General features: G+C 41.8%; 1 protein-coding gene across 1 annotated transcript in view; it reads right to left on the reverse strand.

Moving 5' to 3' along the window:
• Positions 1-4715: 4715 nt before the first annotated feature.
• Positions 4716-15921, reverse strand: part of LOC136886791 (phospholipase A2 imperatoxin-1) — an 84020-nt gene continuing 72814 nt past the window's right edge. The window contains exons 5-6 of the mRNA XM_068230514.1: positions 13344-13508; positions 4716-4842 (exon numbers count right to left, since the gene is read on the reverse strand). Of these exons, the coding sequence (XP_068086615.1) occupies positions 4758-4842; positions 13344-13508 (250 nt within the window). The 3' untranslated portion in view covers positions 4716-4757. The remainder of the gene's footprint in view (positions 4843-13343; positions 13509-15921) is intronic.

A 15921-nucleotide genomic window follows, 5' to 3' on the forward strand; every position in this document is an offset into this window, starting at 1 on the left:
TCGATTCCCGCCGGGATCGGTAATTTTTAACCATGATTGGTTAATTTCGCTGGCACGGGGGCTGCGTGCATGTGTTGTCTTCGTCATCACTTCATCCTCGTCACGACGCCCAGGTCGCCTACGGGAGTCAAATCAAAATACCTGCATCTGGCGAGCTGAACTTGTCCTCGAACACTCCCGGCAATAAAAACCAAACGCCATTTCATTACCGCGCCATGAAGGGACTCCACATGAAACCTGCTCATGTTATGCTCATTCTCTAAGTTCATATCCAGTAAGAAACCAAGACTACCAATTTTGCTCACCGTTCAACTTTCTTTCTTGTTTGGATCATCAGTCCATAGACTTGTTTCATGCAGCTGTCCATGTCACCCTATCATGTGCTAACATTTCATATCTACGTAACTGCTGCATCCTACATCGAGTCTAATCTGTTTGTCATACTCATACCTTGGCCTATCGCTTCCATTATTACCAGCTACGCTTCCCTCGGGAACCAACTGAACAGCTCCTATTATACTGCATCTTCTATATTATTAATACTCTTATTTAATTAATCCCTTACCTCAAAGGTTGGTTTTCCCCGGATTCAGCGAAGGGTCTCACCTCTACTGCCTTAAGGGCAGCGTCTTGGAGGATGAGACTTTCGGTCCGGCATACACTGAGGTGACCTCACCTGCTATGCTCAACAGGGTTCTTGTGGGGGTGGTTGCGATTGGAAGGGACAGGCAAGGAAGAGGGAAGAACGCGGCCGTGGCCTTAAGTTTGGTACAATCCCGACATTTTCATGCAGAAGAAGTGGGAAGCCACGAAAAACCACTTCGAGGATGGCTGAGGTGGGAATCGAACCCGGGCATCCAGTGGTGGCAGCTTATCACAAAAACCACTGCACCACGGAGGCGGACTCTATCCCTTTTTCTGATCAAATTTCGCCAGATCGATCTCCTCTCAACAATTCGATTCAGTGTCTCTTCATTCGTGATTCGATCTACAAGTCTTACCTTCAGCATTCTGCTGTAACACCACATTTCAAATGCTTCTATTCTCTTTCTTTCGGAGCTAAATAGCGTCGTGTTTCACTTCCATACAATGTCAGGCGCCAGATGAAAGTATTCAAAAACATCCTCCTACTTTCTATATCAATGTTTGAAGTGAGCAAATTCCTCCCTTGCTTTTGCTAGTCTGCATTTTATGTCCTCCTTTCTTATAGCGCAAGTCAGTCGCCAGGCTCCTCTGGTCTACATGCAATGGTTAAAACATCGTAACTTTCTTCCAAATATAACGAAGAATGGTTATTCCTTTCATGACAATGCCCGCACAGCTTGTGAAACTAGTGCAGGTAAACGAACTCAAATGAGTGGATTTTTTCTTAACTCTTGACTCGATCGTTTCCGGACTAATGTTTCTTATCTCATTTGACGTCCTCTATCTTCCCTGGAAACAGTAGCTGCCGGCCCTTAAGGACTCCCGGACAGTGTCGTCCCTGGAGAACGAAAGGGTTATTTTTTCTCTCGACATTTGAGGTCAAATATTGGACTCGAATAATGTTTTTAAAATGTACATGTCATTAATTATCATCATAATTTCCCCTTCTACAGCTCTTGCCGGATCGGGGTATTTATGGCACTTCTCCATCTTCCTCTTTCCTTCAACCATTACACTTCCACGATCTTCTCCCAGTCTAAATTTCGTCTTTGAATGCCGCTCTTCACTGATTCAATCCACCTTGTTCTAGGTCTTCCTCTTGCTCTCTTGCCCTCGCACTTTGTCCCCAGAGTATTTCTTGGAATTCTTTCTTTTTCTTTGCTATTTGCTTTACGTCGCACCGACACAGAGAGGTCTTATAGTGACGATGGGAGAGGAAAGGCCTAGGAATCGGAAGAAACCGGCCGTGGCCTTAATTAAGTTACAGCCCCAGCATTTTCCTGGTGTGAAAATGGAAAAACACGGAAAACCATCTTCAGGGCTGCCGACAGTGGGATTCGAATCCACTATCTCACGGATGCCACCTCGCAGCTGCGCGCCCCTAACACCACGGCCAACTCGCCCGGGCTTAGAATTACATTCTCCTCCATCCTCTTTACATGTCCCAACGACCTTAGTTTATTGTTTATAACTCTCTCATTTAGCTTTCCGATCCCAACTTCATCTCATTACATTTCATTGTGAAACTGTAAATAAGGAAGACTGATATCAAACTCAGGTCACTGACTTGTTCACTGGTTTTCAGGTTCAAGATAAGGCACGGACTCTGCAGCTTCCGTCCGAGGATATAGTGTGGGTGAGGGGGTTAATATGTAAGGGGGAAGCGTGCTGGTGGGCGTTTTCTGGGGGGAGGAAGGGTGCGGGAAGAGTCTTTCACGTGGCCAGAGTCCGTAGCAGTAAAGATGTCCTCACGATCATGCACCAGCCAAATCTCCATGACCGGGTGAATTGGCCATACGTTTAGGGTCGCGCAGCTGTGACCTTGCAAACGGAAGATAGTGGGTTCGAACCCCACTGTCGGCAATGCTGAAGATGGATTTCCGAAGTTTCCCATTTTCACACCGGGAATATACTGGGAATGTACCTTAATTAAGGCCACGGCCAGTTTCTTCCCATTCCTAGGCCTTCCCTATCCCATCGCCTTCGTAAGACCTCTCTGTGTCGGTGCGACGTAAAGCAAATAGCAAATCCCCATGGCCGCATACAGTAACATTCAATAATAATTTATGACCTTGTTTTCCCTATTACTTAAGACAAGTAATAAATAATTATATTGATATGTAATATTTGAGACCAGTAATTATGATTCAAATTGAGCCTTTGCCTTGCATCCCGCGTTTGCGAGGTTTGGCAGTACTGAATTAGTTTGTTTTCGCGCGGAAGTCGTGAATGAGTGCGGTGATACTGGTCAGTAGCGAAGAAAGAGTTGTGGGGAAAAGTACTGTGCCCCCCACCCTCCGCCACTGCCTGATACACCCTGTAGATCATTCTCGTGACTACAAGGGCGTCACAGCAGAGAACAGGAAAGCCGAATGGTGCTCTAACAGTATCGTATTTTCCTTTGTCCATGTATGTTTTAACATGTTGTTGGGCTTCAGAAGCGTAGCGAAGTAGTATTAGTCACTATTTCGCTTCACGATTTTTCAAGGGAGAGTTAATCAGGTTCAGTCGCTAAAAACATTTCCTTTTATTTGTTCTTTATAGCCTATAAGCCGGCCCCGTGGTGTAGGGGTAGCGTGCTTGCCTCTTCCCCGGAGGCCCCGGGTTCGATTCCCGGCCAGGTCAGAGATTTTTACCTAACCTAAGGGCTGGTTCGAGGTCCATTCAGCCTACGTGATTAGAATTGAGGAGCTAACTGACAGTGAGATAGCGGCCCCGGTCTAGAAAGCCAAGAATAACGGTCGAGAGGATTCGTCGTGCTGACCGCACGACACCTCGTAATCTGCAGGCCTTCGGACTGAGCAGCGGTTGCTTGGTAGGCCAAGGCCCTTCAGGGGCTGTAGTGCCATGGGGTTTGGTTTGGTTTGTAGCCTATAACCTTAAAAAATATCTTCCTTCTACAGTACACGCCAACGGCCGTAGTCGTGTTGAAACACCGGATCCCGTGAGGTCTTCGAAGTTAAGCAACATTGGGCGCGGTCAGGAGTTGGATGGGTTGCCACGCGCTGCTGGTGGGGGGTTAGGGAACGGAGGAGCGGAAAGGAACTGGCCACCCTACCGCACGTAAACTCCGACTCAGGAACACCTCTGCGGAGGTTCGGACCTGCCTTCGGGCAGAATAACCCTTACCTTATCTACAGTACACAATGATTTGTGGTTTCGTACTTGTTATCTAAACGCCGTGTTGAACTCATTTAATCATATATGAAATATGAATGTCAGAAAAGTTCCAGGACTTAGGTAGTAAAGAGATAGAAAAGTTTCACTTACCAAGTAATGATCTTAGCTCCTGTCGAAGTAGTTCCCTTGGCTATCTGTACACAATTGTCAGCTGCGATATCTTTCCCTTCAGTCGCAATTTCACTCGCGGAAACAAGAAAAAATCGCAAGGTGATAGGTCGGGTGGATATGGGACGACAGTGGCAGATAAAGCAGTGTAAGGTCTTGCATTGTCGTGCAGTAAGAACCAGTATTATAATTTGTAGAGCCCGGATTTTTGTTCATTGATAGGTTAGAATGTAAACTTACTGAAGCCAGTAGCAAATATAGTCTACCTTCACAACGACTAGGTTACGGTGTTTGCATAAACATTAGGGGAACGGCCCATCAGAACCCCTGTAATTTATGTTACTCTTGCTACATTGTGGAAGATCGGGTAGCCGACACTTCCTACTAACCAAATCAGTTTGCAATCTAACCTGTTAGCGCATAAAAATCCGGGCTTTAATTATCAGCATGTATTGTACACCCCTCGAGGCTGGACGTAGCGCTCGTAACAGCTGACAACTGTCAAACAACGCCAGGCTGACTTCAGTCTCTGGCCTGGTTCGATCTCGGCTCAGTCCGGTGGTACTTCAAGGTGCTCATGTCGGTAGGTTTACTGGCACGTAAAAGATCTCCTCCGGGACAAAATTCCGGCCCTTCGGCGACTGCGAAAACAGTCAAAAGTAGTTAGTGGTACGTAAAATCAATAACTTTATTATTATTATTCCTTTAAAGAACAAGCGAACAGTTCACCAAAGACATAAAACAGAAAGATATGTCAGTAGGGTCCTTCTTGAAATTGTGCATCCAGAATTCCGTCTTCTAGGAACTCGAGACTAGAGACTCTGCTAGAAGAACTTGGCGTCGAACCACTGCCATTCCTTGGGACGACTTTTGTCTAGTTCGTATGACACACACCGCCGTCGAAACAGCCTAAAACATACAATTTTTAATTTTTTTTTCTATTTGCTTTACGTCGCACCGATACAGATAGGTCTTATGGCAACGACTGGACAGGAAAGGCCTGGGAATAGGAAGGAAGCGGCCGTGGCCTTAACTCTGTACCTGAGAACCAGACTATCTTAAGTTCAAATGGTAAGTTTAACTGTAGAACCAGAAAACGAACTTTACTCGCAACTTTCCCTACAAGGTCGTAACAAAAGACTGAAATAACATTTATATAATAATAGGCAATTGTACTTAATACTGTGATGACGGGTTTTGTTCTCTCATTCTTAAATACTTTTGTGCACTTGAGATATGGGTTTGTCAGGATGTGGAGAGGACTTAGGATAGGAGAAAGACATGTTAAACTATACAATTATAGCGCTAACTCCTTTCACATTGACTTTATTATAAACATATAAACATCACAAGGAAGAAAACATCAATAAAATTCAGTACAGCATTGAGCGCTACTGCGCTTATGACAAAGTTTATATATCATGAGCCAAAACTGCTAACCAGACAATTTTTATTCCGAGTCAGGGTAGTCTTCTGTAACGGATTCTTCAGTCTTGAGATTCCTGAAGTACAAGTGATATTCTTCTGAAACCTACTTCAAAATGTTGCACAAGTCCTTAAACTTTTCTTTACTAATTGACCTCTTATCAGTTCTAATAACAGGAAGAGTTTGTGCGAAAGATGTCCTGGCACTTGTGGTATTCCTCCTCAAATCGACTTCTTTGAACATTTCATCCTGGAACGAGGTTTTGTATTTATAGGCGTATGGTTTGTCTTTTCTCACCTGGATCCAAACCATTTCAGGAATATGTGCGTTTTCTCTCAGGGTGTTTTTCTTCCTCAGAACAATCATGTTGCTGTCTTTGCTTGAAAAAACCAAGAAATCTTTGAAATATGACAAATACATTCTTTCAACTTCGAATTTTTTCCACTTTCTTCTACTAAGTTTATCCAATCATTGCAAGTAAAGATGTTTTGTGTCTCGATCCTTGTCTTCTTCCTTTCAATAATGCTGCGTACAGTATCCACTTCCATGTGGGTGTGCCCACGCAACAAGTACTTGTGGTTAATAACTTGCAGATTTTTCCATTTTGAAATAAGCCAGAAGTACATGATAATCATTTGATGATTTCTGTTCTGACCTGAGCAGTTATCTGACCAGACAGTGAGGATGTGTGTTTCATCTGTTAGATGATTATTTGCCCATTTCAAGAAACATGAAGCCATCTCATTTCGTCCACGGCCTCCACAGGTTTCATCACACATCATGCATTAGGAATGTCTTAGTGTCCATAACTTCCTGAGGTAGTAGCACTCTGAATTTGTTATATCTGATGTCGCTAAACATTTCTGTAGGTCCACCACGACGACTTTTTCGTCTCCGCCCCAAGTTTTCTCGTCATTTGCTTTCATCTTGTAGCGGCGGGTGGCTTCTTCCAAGTGCTCTTTCTTCCTTTCTATAATTTCAGATATCTCATGTTGTGTGGACGATTGTTGGTTTATCTGGATATTATATTCATCGCATTTGTCACACGTATCGTTACCTGGCAACTTAAAAGCGATGTTATACTCTTCACTGAATATTTTTCGAAACAGCCATTCTTTTGCTGCTATTTTTCCTTCCTTGGTGCATTCTTGGCAGTATAAAGATAGATTCAGTTCACTTCCTATGTACTTCCTCTTCGTTCGTTCCCTGCTGTAATGACTCTCATCTGTCAATATGTGCTCTAATGTCATGACAAAGCTCTTCTGAGATTTTATTTCATACCACATCCAGTGGCCTTTTTCAAGGCAGTTTACACCATTTGAATACTTATCCTCAGTGTATTTAAAAACATTCCTTGACAAAAGAGGATTTTATTGTTTGAAACGTTTAAATGATAAATATTTGTTGCTGTTCTTTGCCGTTGTGTCTCATGACATCGTGGCCTATGCCTTATAACTGGCTTTTCCTCCACAAGGGGAATAATGTACTGTCTTTTAAGGTGCCAACTCTTCTCTGCGCTCCAAAATTCATTAAATATTTGCTGTCTTTCAACCTCAGTTACCTTTTTAGAACATTTCATTCTGCAGTTTCTACATCAGAACGAAGGACACGCTTAACAACTAACTTCCCAGATGAAGAGACACATTCTTCTGCACCTAATAACTTTACTTTCCTCACATTCTTCTTCCACAAAAGAGTACTTCCTTACCTTTTCCTACAACCATTCTTATTATTTTCAAACTCTTCATCTTCATCTTCAGAATCTGAGTACGGAACCAATCTAGCACCAGTTGTACGAGAGGGGAGCAAAAATGTTCCGCTCTCTGTTTGCTTGATGTCACGAACAGAAGAAAGGGCACTGGATGGGGTATTATTAAAGTCACTCTCCAACGAATGCTCTTGTGGGGACTGTGATCTCTTACCATAACTACCCACAAGCCCTTGAAAATTGGTACGGCATTCTCTTCAGCAACAAGCGGCGGGTAAATAGGCGTGGAGACTTGATCATTGTAACCTACGTCAGTGTAATGCGAATTCACTTTAACACATTCTAATTGAGTGTACACCTTTCCTCCACTATCTTCTCCGTACTCTTCTTCTTCTTCACAAAATCGGGCATCGTAACAGTAGGGGCCTGTGGACAAAAACTATATTAATAATAATAAACTCTTTATTAATCATCATAATTAATAAAGATACATCACACAAATTGTGTATGGTAGGTATAAACAAAGTTTGTCACCTCTCACTATTACAGAAGTTCACAATGGATAATCCCCGGTTTTTGCATGTGGTTACGTGATATCGACCGCAATGCTCACTGCACAGCTTGCAAACACAGGTTTCGTCAGGGTCAAAGAAGTACTCGGTGTTGGACAGTTTATGGTGATACCCATGGACCGTCATCGAGTTAACGAAATGTCGCATGTCTTGATTAGTCTTTGTCCATGTTCTATTCATCATCGCCTCCGTTGATTAAAAATCGAGCCAGATATTTTCTCTTTTCTTCACTCCGTCCTGCAGTAATTTTTCCCAAGCGTCTATGGATGGAAGCCCTCGCTTCATTCGGAGGTCCTCGATGGAAAAGGTCTCCTTTGCAAGCTCACATGCAAGCCTTGATTTTGTGTATGTTGATATTCCCAGTGTAGCTTTCAGGAAGCGCGACTTCACTGCTTCAATTGTCTTCAGCTCAGCCAGACCCAGTTTATCCCATATAATGTCCAGTCCATATGTGGCAATTGGCGCAATTGTCGCATCGAATAGTTTCATAGCAGTTTCTAGTGAAAGCTTGATAATTGTTAATAACATGTATTGCTTTGGTGGCCGCCGTTGCTCTAGACTTTATGTAAATTCTATAGGTTGTTGCTGTTGTTTGCATGGTCAGTCCTAGATACTTAAATGTATTGACAGTCTTGAGGACTGTAGATCCTAAGTATATCCTCTCACTTGCGGCCTACCGAGCTCGATAGCTGTAGTCGCTTAAGTGCGGCCAGTATCCAGTCTTCGGGAGATAGTAGGTTCGAATCCCACTGTCGGCAGCCCTGAAGATGGTTTTCCGTGGTTTCCCATTTTCACACCAGGCAAATGCTGGGGCTGTACCTTAATTAAGGCCACGGCCGCTTCCCAGTCCTAGCCCTTTGCTGTGCCATCGTCGCCATAAGACATATCTGTGTCGGTGCGACGTAAAGCCAATAGCAAAAAAATCACTTGCGGCCTCTCGTCCACCTTACCGAAATGTCCTTTTGACTGTTTTCTCTGTGTTGATTTTTATCTTTTTATCTTTTGCCCACCTGTCTAGTATTCAACAAATAAAAGCACGCGAACAAATAACAGTTCTTGAACAAATTGCATTGGCTCTTACAAACAACGTTTTCTCAAATACAGTATAACCTTTCATGATTATAAAGTGCGGTGAACTTAATACTTACTTCCACTTTTTTTATCTACTTGTAGATTCATAGAAGGAAAGGCAGTTTCTGTTCCCTTAAGCTCATTGTCATTGTCATTAAACCCTGTAAAAGAAATTGATTAACAAGTTAATTACTCTGAGGCTCATAAAGACGAAGCCTCTTTTCTAAAACGTCAACAATTTACTTTTCAATATCTGTAGAGCATAGAAATAGAAATATATTGTACTAATCAATATTATTCTTACCTCCTGGACACGGGTTTAGCAGCAGTGCAAGATCAACCAACATCCGTCCACGACTCATTGCTTCTTATGAATGAAACCGAGTAGAACATGCAACAATGGTAATATTCCCACCTAAGTCAACAAAATCCTTGTCAATAATGTGACTTGAACTACAATGGTAACACAATATCTTAATGCAAACTATCTTAAACGGACTTAGGCTATCGCAAGAACCAAAGTATCGTAAGTGGATTTGGAATAAGTTGGCTCACAGGATTCTCAGGACTAAAGATTATACTGACACTGCTAATTCGTAAACTTATTGTTTTACCAGACTTACCATAGTCTAGCTCAATAAAGCGCTCTTTCGTCATCTACACTCCGCGTTATCTCAAACAGGCAAAAGAATAAGATAGTTTGGTTCTCGGGTACAGAATTAAGGTACAGCCCCAGCATTTGCCTGGTGTGAAAATGGGAAAAACCACGGAAAACCATCTTCAGGGGCTGCCGACAGTAGGGTTCGAACCCACTATCTCCCGGATGCGAGCTCACAGCTGCGCGCCCCTAACCACACGGTCAACTCGCCCGATCATACAATAATTAGAGTTTGTGATCAATGCGAGATATGTTGAAACTTTGTCAGTGTATCTGCTTTCATCTTATATGACCCCTACGAGTGATTTTTAGTGATTTGGAATTAGCGATAAAATGCGAAATTGATTCAAAATGCGAAATTATACAGCTTATACGAAATAGATGCGAAATTCTCGGTTTTATGAGAAGTTAACATAGAGTATATCTTTGTTTAAAATAAGATATACGTTGTTATTTGTTTCAGGAGAAAGAATCATTACGGCGTCTTAAATCTTTCACTGTGTGGAATATCTTTGAACGGCCAAATAGCATTGCAAAGGACAACCAATCAAAGAGCTTAATGCGTTCATTCAGTTTGTGTTGACCCTTGATCAGAGTTGATTATTCTTGGTGTTGAGTAGTAGTTCTCTTTTAAAGTACGGTAGCCATGGTAACCAGGGGTAGAAGTAAAGTGACGATCAAACAGCGTGCCGAGACTTACAAATCGGAACATTTTTATGTAAGCGATACAGATATATTGATGTGTCGACATTGTAATCAAATACTTGAATGGAAGAAGAAAGATGTTTTGGATAAACACTGCAAGAGAAGAAGCCATGCGCTACTCAAGGAGCGATTTTTTTTCCCAACCAACACGCGAACAGCGTGGCGTCGTCCGACTCCATGGATAAATGGTTAGCATGCTAGCCTTTGGTCACAGGGGTCCTGGGTTCGATTCTGTCGTCTTCATCATCATTTCATCCTCATCACGATGCACAGGTCGCCTACGGGAGTCAAATCGAGAGACCTGCACCCGGCGAGCCGAACATGTCCTCGGCCACTCCCGGCACTAAAAGCCATACGCCATTTCATTTCAGCGTGGCGTCAAGCGGTCGAGCGGTCTCCAGTGAACGAGGACACCATTCAAATATTTGGCATGTTGTACTTCAATCAACATCGAAATTCCTCTTCCTTGTAGGTCTATCGCACTGTGATAAATGAATACATTCAGAATAGTACATTGCACTTTGAAATTGTGTTTGTACATTTGTAAATATGCATATTCATGGGTGTGTTAATACTTCTTGATGTTTGTATTCAAATCTGCATGACGAGCAATGTGTGATTAAACAGTATGGTTTTACTCCCGACTATTATGTGTGCAATTTCACTAATTATGCCCATTTTTACCAGTTTTCTATAAAAAGCTAAATTCGAGAAGTACAGGTACTAAAAAACACAGAATCTGACAACAAAAACGATAAACCTCTGATTTTTTAATGCTTTAACTCAGGAACTCTAACAATAATGACTTTAAGCTTCAATCAATCACTGTGCTCAGTCAATGAACATCCACAGGAATGGAGTGAATGGAGCCCCATCTAGCGGGAGGATAGGAATTGTGCCGGCTGCCGAAGCTTTTCACACTCTTCTGGGGCAATTATTAATGATTAATAATTAAGGATTACTTGATTCAAGAACTGGAAAAAATCCAAAGAATAGCACCTCGATTTGTTCTGTAGTGTTACAAAAATGTTGCAAAGTTTGTGCTGGGAAGACTTGGGAGAAAGGAGACGAGCTGCTCGATTAAGTGGTACGTTTCGAGCTGTCAGTGGAGAGGCGGTGTGGGAGTGCGTCAATAGACGAATAAGTTTGAGTGATGTCTTTAAAGTAGGAAAGATCACAATATGAACATAAAGTTGGAATTCAAGAGGACAAACTGGGGCAAATATTCGTTTATAGGAAGGGGAGTTAGGGATTGGAATAACTTACCAAGGGAGATGTTCAATAATTTTCCAATTTCTTTGCGATTATTTAAGAAAAGGCTAGGAAAACAACAGGTAGGGAATCTGCCACCTGGGCGACTGCCCTAGATGCAGATCAGTATTGATTGATTGATTGATTGATTGATTGATTGATTGATTGATTGATTGATTGATTGATTGATTGATTGATTGATTGATTGATTGATTGATTGATTGATTGATTGATTGATTGATTGATTGATTGATTGATTGATTGATTGATTGATTGATTGATTGATTGATTGATTGATTGATTGATTGATTGATTGATTGATTGATTGATTGATTGATTGATTGATTGATTGATTGATTGATTGATTGATTGATTGATTGATTGATTGATTGATTGACAGAAGAAATTAAATGAGGCATTGACATGGGAATGGTAGTAAGTCATAAAATGTGAATTCTACAGAAGTTATTTCCCAACATTCTGAAGCAGTTGTTTTTTCTGAAAATATATCATGTAAAATCAAGGAAAAATCAATTTTTCAGTTTAACATACAAATTTATGTTAATTATGATTCAGGCACAAATTTCGCGTTGAAATGCTGTACGTTGTGAAAAAATCACTGTGTAATTAGTTTGTCAAGTGACCTGTTTGTTTCAAACGGAAATTTCATGATAAATCAAATGATATTTTTATCCAGAAATCCAGCATAGCCAATAATTTTTTTTTTTCAGTTTGCTGCTGGTTAGTATCCTTCCAACTGGTTATACGGTCTGCATGTAGATGAACGCGTGATAAGACGGTCCTCATATCAAGATGCTGGCAGTAACGACTTACCATTTTGAATGGAATAAGTTTCGGAGGCATTCTGGCAACTGAAGTATCATGATAACGAATTATAATATTTATCAACAAGATTCACATGCAGTTGACTTTCAACAAACGGCAAAGGTTATACTTAATTCCACCAGAGGCACTGGTTGACACTACCTTCTCGATGCCAGACTTCGTGGACTTAACACAGGTTCCGGTCTAGCGCCAATCGTAGAAACTAGTCTACGTACCAGTTGAAGTTCTACCATTTCCATGTCTTTGGCGTGAGCGTTTAGACCTACTGCGTTTTCCATGAAAAACTAAACTTCGACTTTTTTTTTTACAACCTTTCCCATGTCAACGCCTCAAATGATATTGGAGGGTGTTGCTGGAATGAAAGATGACATGAAAAACCAAGAACTCGAAGCAAAACCTGACTGCCTCTGCTTTGTCCAGCACAAATCTCACATCGACTGACCGGGATCTGAACCATAGAACCCAGCGCAGGGAGACCGGAGCGACGGAGGCTTTTTTGTCTGAATAATCTATGTATATAAAATAACATGTCCTCACTTACTGACTGATTCATCATCGCCGAGCCAAAACTACTGGACATAAAGAAATGAAATTTTGGGGATACATTCATATTAGAGTGTAGGTGCTCACTAAGGGGAGATTTTTGGATATTTCTTTGCTAAGGGGTGAAAATAGGGATGAATTTTTAAAATGAGAATATCTATATCTCAAAAACAGAACAGTTCAAAGACTCGTAAATTGGTATTTGGAATTTCCTTTAAAAATAAAGAAACACGTATTTTTTGTTTTCGGAAAATCCACAGCCTGTTTCCAATCATTCGACCGGGTCAGGAATGGAGTGAATGGAGCCCCATCTAGCGGCGAGAATAGGAATTGTGCCGGCTGCCGAAGCCTGTCGCACTTAGGGTACTTATATCTCAATAACTGAAGATGTTAAAGACATTAAAATTTGTAGATGGAATCTCCTTTAAAAGTTACTTTGTTTTCGGAAAATCCACTTAAGGGGGTGTGAAAAGAAGTGAAAGAGGGTGTGATCTTTTAAAATGAGCATATCTCAAAAACTTAACATGTTACAGAAGTAAATACTGGCATTTTAATATCCTTTAAAAATAAAGAAACACGCATTGTTGGCACGGATTACGATGGGAGTTTCAGCTGCAATGTTGGACTTACCCGTGTTCCTCGAGGCACTTCACGATGGGGTAGTCTTCATCGAAGCACTGAGGTGCTGCAACATTGAAGTAAACTGTTCCTACAGTTACTGCTACCAAGGGCCTGGTTCTTGCTATCACATCCTTGAGACACTGGTAGAACCTGTCGTCACAATCGCAGTGGGACCTGCAACAGACCATTTCACTCAGTATTCGGGAGATAGTGGGTTCAAACCCGACTGTCGGCAGCCCTGAAGATGGTTTTCCGTGGTTTCCCATTTTCACACCAGGAAAATGCTGGGGTTGACCTTAATTAAGGCCACGGACGCTTCCTTCCCATTCCTAGCCCTTTCCTGTCCCATCGTCGCTATAAGACCTATCTGTGTCGGTGCGACGTAAAAGCAACTTGCATCAACAAAAATTGCACCTTTCACTAACTTAGACGTTGTCCAGAAGCTGACTTATAAATTGAACAGGTGAGGTGATTCCACTATTTGGTCAAGTGAAACTGAGATACCCATTATGAAGCTTATGGGGACCTGGTAGTGTAAACGCGGGTCACTGATGTATCCTCAATATCATCTAACCTACTTGAACAACCTTTGTGAGATTTTGAAGTCTTGTTACAATGACTTGTGGATATACATATGTTGAATTTATAAGAGACTGATTGATCCAGTGAACAGTGAAAAAAAATACACTGCTTCCTTTGTGTACCTTTTTTTTGTCATCTAGATGACACAGTCATGAATATTTGTACTTATAATTAAATATATTATGTTCTTAATACTCTATAGCAGATTTATAGTAATTCATATTATTATGGTTGATTAGTTTTGCGTTCACCGAGCTCGATAGCTGCAGTCGCTTAAGTGCGGCCAGTATCCAGTAATCGGAAGATAGTGGGTTCGATCCCCACTGTCGGCAGCCCTGAAGATGGTTTTCCGTGGTTTCCCATTTTCACACCAGGCAAATGCCGGGGCTGTACCTTAATTAAGGCCACGGCCGCTTACTTCCAATTCCTAGGACTTTCCTCTCCCGTCGACGCCAAAAGACCTATCTGTGTCGGTGCGACGTAAAGCAAATAGCAAAAAAAAAAAAAAAGTTTTGCGTTCAGGGTTCTTAAAGAAAGGCAAGGCTGAAATCTTTCACTTCTGCTGTTCGTAAATGAAATGGCGTACGTCTTTTGGTGCCGGGAGTGTCCCAGGACATGTACGGCACGCCAGGTGCAGGTCTTTTGATTTGACGTACGTAGGCGACCTGCGCGTCGTTATGAGGAAGAAATTATGGTGAAGACAACACATACACCCAGCCCCCGTACCAGCGAAATTAACCAGTGATGGTTAAAATTCCCGACCCTGCCGGGAATCGAACCCGGGACCCCTATGTCTAAAGGCCAGCACGCTAACCATTTAGCCATGGAGCCAGCTTACTGTTCGTAGATTACATGGATCATCTGCTGAAAGGATTCAGTTAGGTGGAAATGTAGTAAGCAGTTTGGCCTATGCTGACGACTTGGTTCTTAATGGCAGATTGTACCAAAATCCTGCAGTCTAATATCTTGGAACTTGAAAATAGGTGCAATGAGTATGGTATGAAAATTAGCCTCTCGAAGACTAAATTGATGTCAGTAGGTAGGAAATTCAACAGAATTGAATGTCAGATTGGTGATACAAAGTTGGAAGAGGTACATTATTTCAAGTATTTAGGATGTGTCCTCTCCCAGGATGGTAATATAGTAAGTGAGATTGAATCAAGGTGTAGTAAAGCTAATGCAGTGAGCTCGCAGTTGCGATCAGCAGTATTCTGTAAGAAGGAAGTCAGCTCCCAGACGAAACTATCTTTTTATCGGTCTGTTTTCAGACCAACTTTGCTTTACGGGAGCGAAAGCTGGGTGGACTCAGGGTATCTTATTCATAAGTTAGAAGTAACAGACATGAAAGTTGCGAAAATTTATGCTGGTACAAACAGGTGGGAACAATGGCAGGAGGGTACTCGGAGCGAGGAGATAAAGGCTAAGCTAGGACAGAACTAGATGGATGAAACTATACGCCTAAACCGGCTTCATTGGTGGAGTCATGTGAGGCGAATGGAGGAAGATAGGTTACCTAGGAAAATAATGGTCTCTGTTATGGAGGGTAAGAGAAGTAGAGGGAGACCAAAAAGACGATGGTTAGACTGAGTTTCTAACGAATTAAAAATAAGAGGTATAGAACTAAATGTGGCCACAACCCTAGTTGCAATAGGGGATTGTGGCTGCATTTAGTAAATTTACAGAGGCTTGTAGAATGAACGCTGAAGGGCATAACGGTCTATTGCACCCGTCCACCTCCCGAGTCCCAGACTAGCATTTATCTCAGGGGTGTCGGTTCATTATTTAAATCATCAAATATAAATATAACGGCATAATAGAACACGGGGATGAACGGAGCAACTTAAAATTAAAAGGGGGAAGGCTCGATTGTAACTTGGATTTAAGGACTCCATGATAGGACTAGGAAGTGACTGTTACTTTAAAAAGGGCATCATCTAACTACAATAAAAAGATTATGAGAGTGGTTTCCTTTGAAATAATTTGCCAGAAGGAGCGGTTTATTACG

Source organism: Anabrus simplex, chromosome X, assembly GCF_040414725.1.
Source record: "Anabrus simplex isolate iqAnaSimp1 chromosome X, ASM4041472v1, whole genome shotgun sequence".
Classification (NCBI taxonomy): domain Eukaryota; kingdom Metazoa; phylum Arthropoda; class Insecta; order Orthoptera; family Tettigoniidae; genus Anabrus; species Anabrus simplex.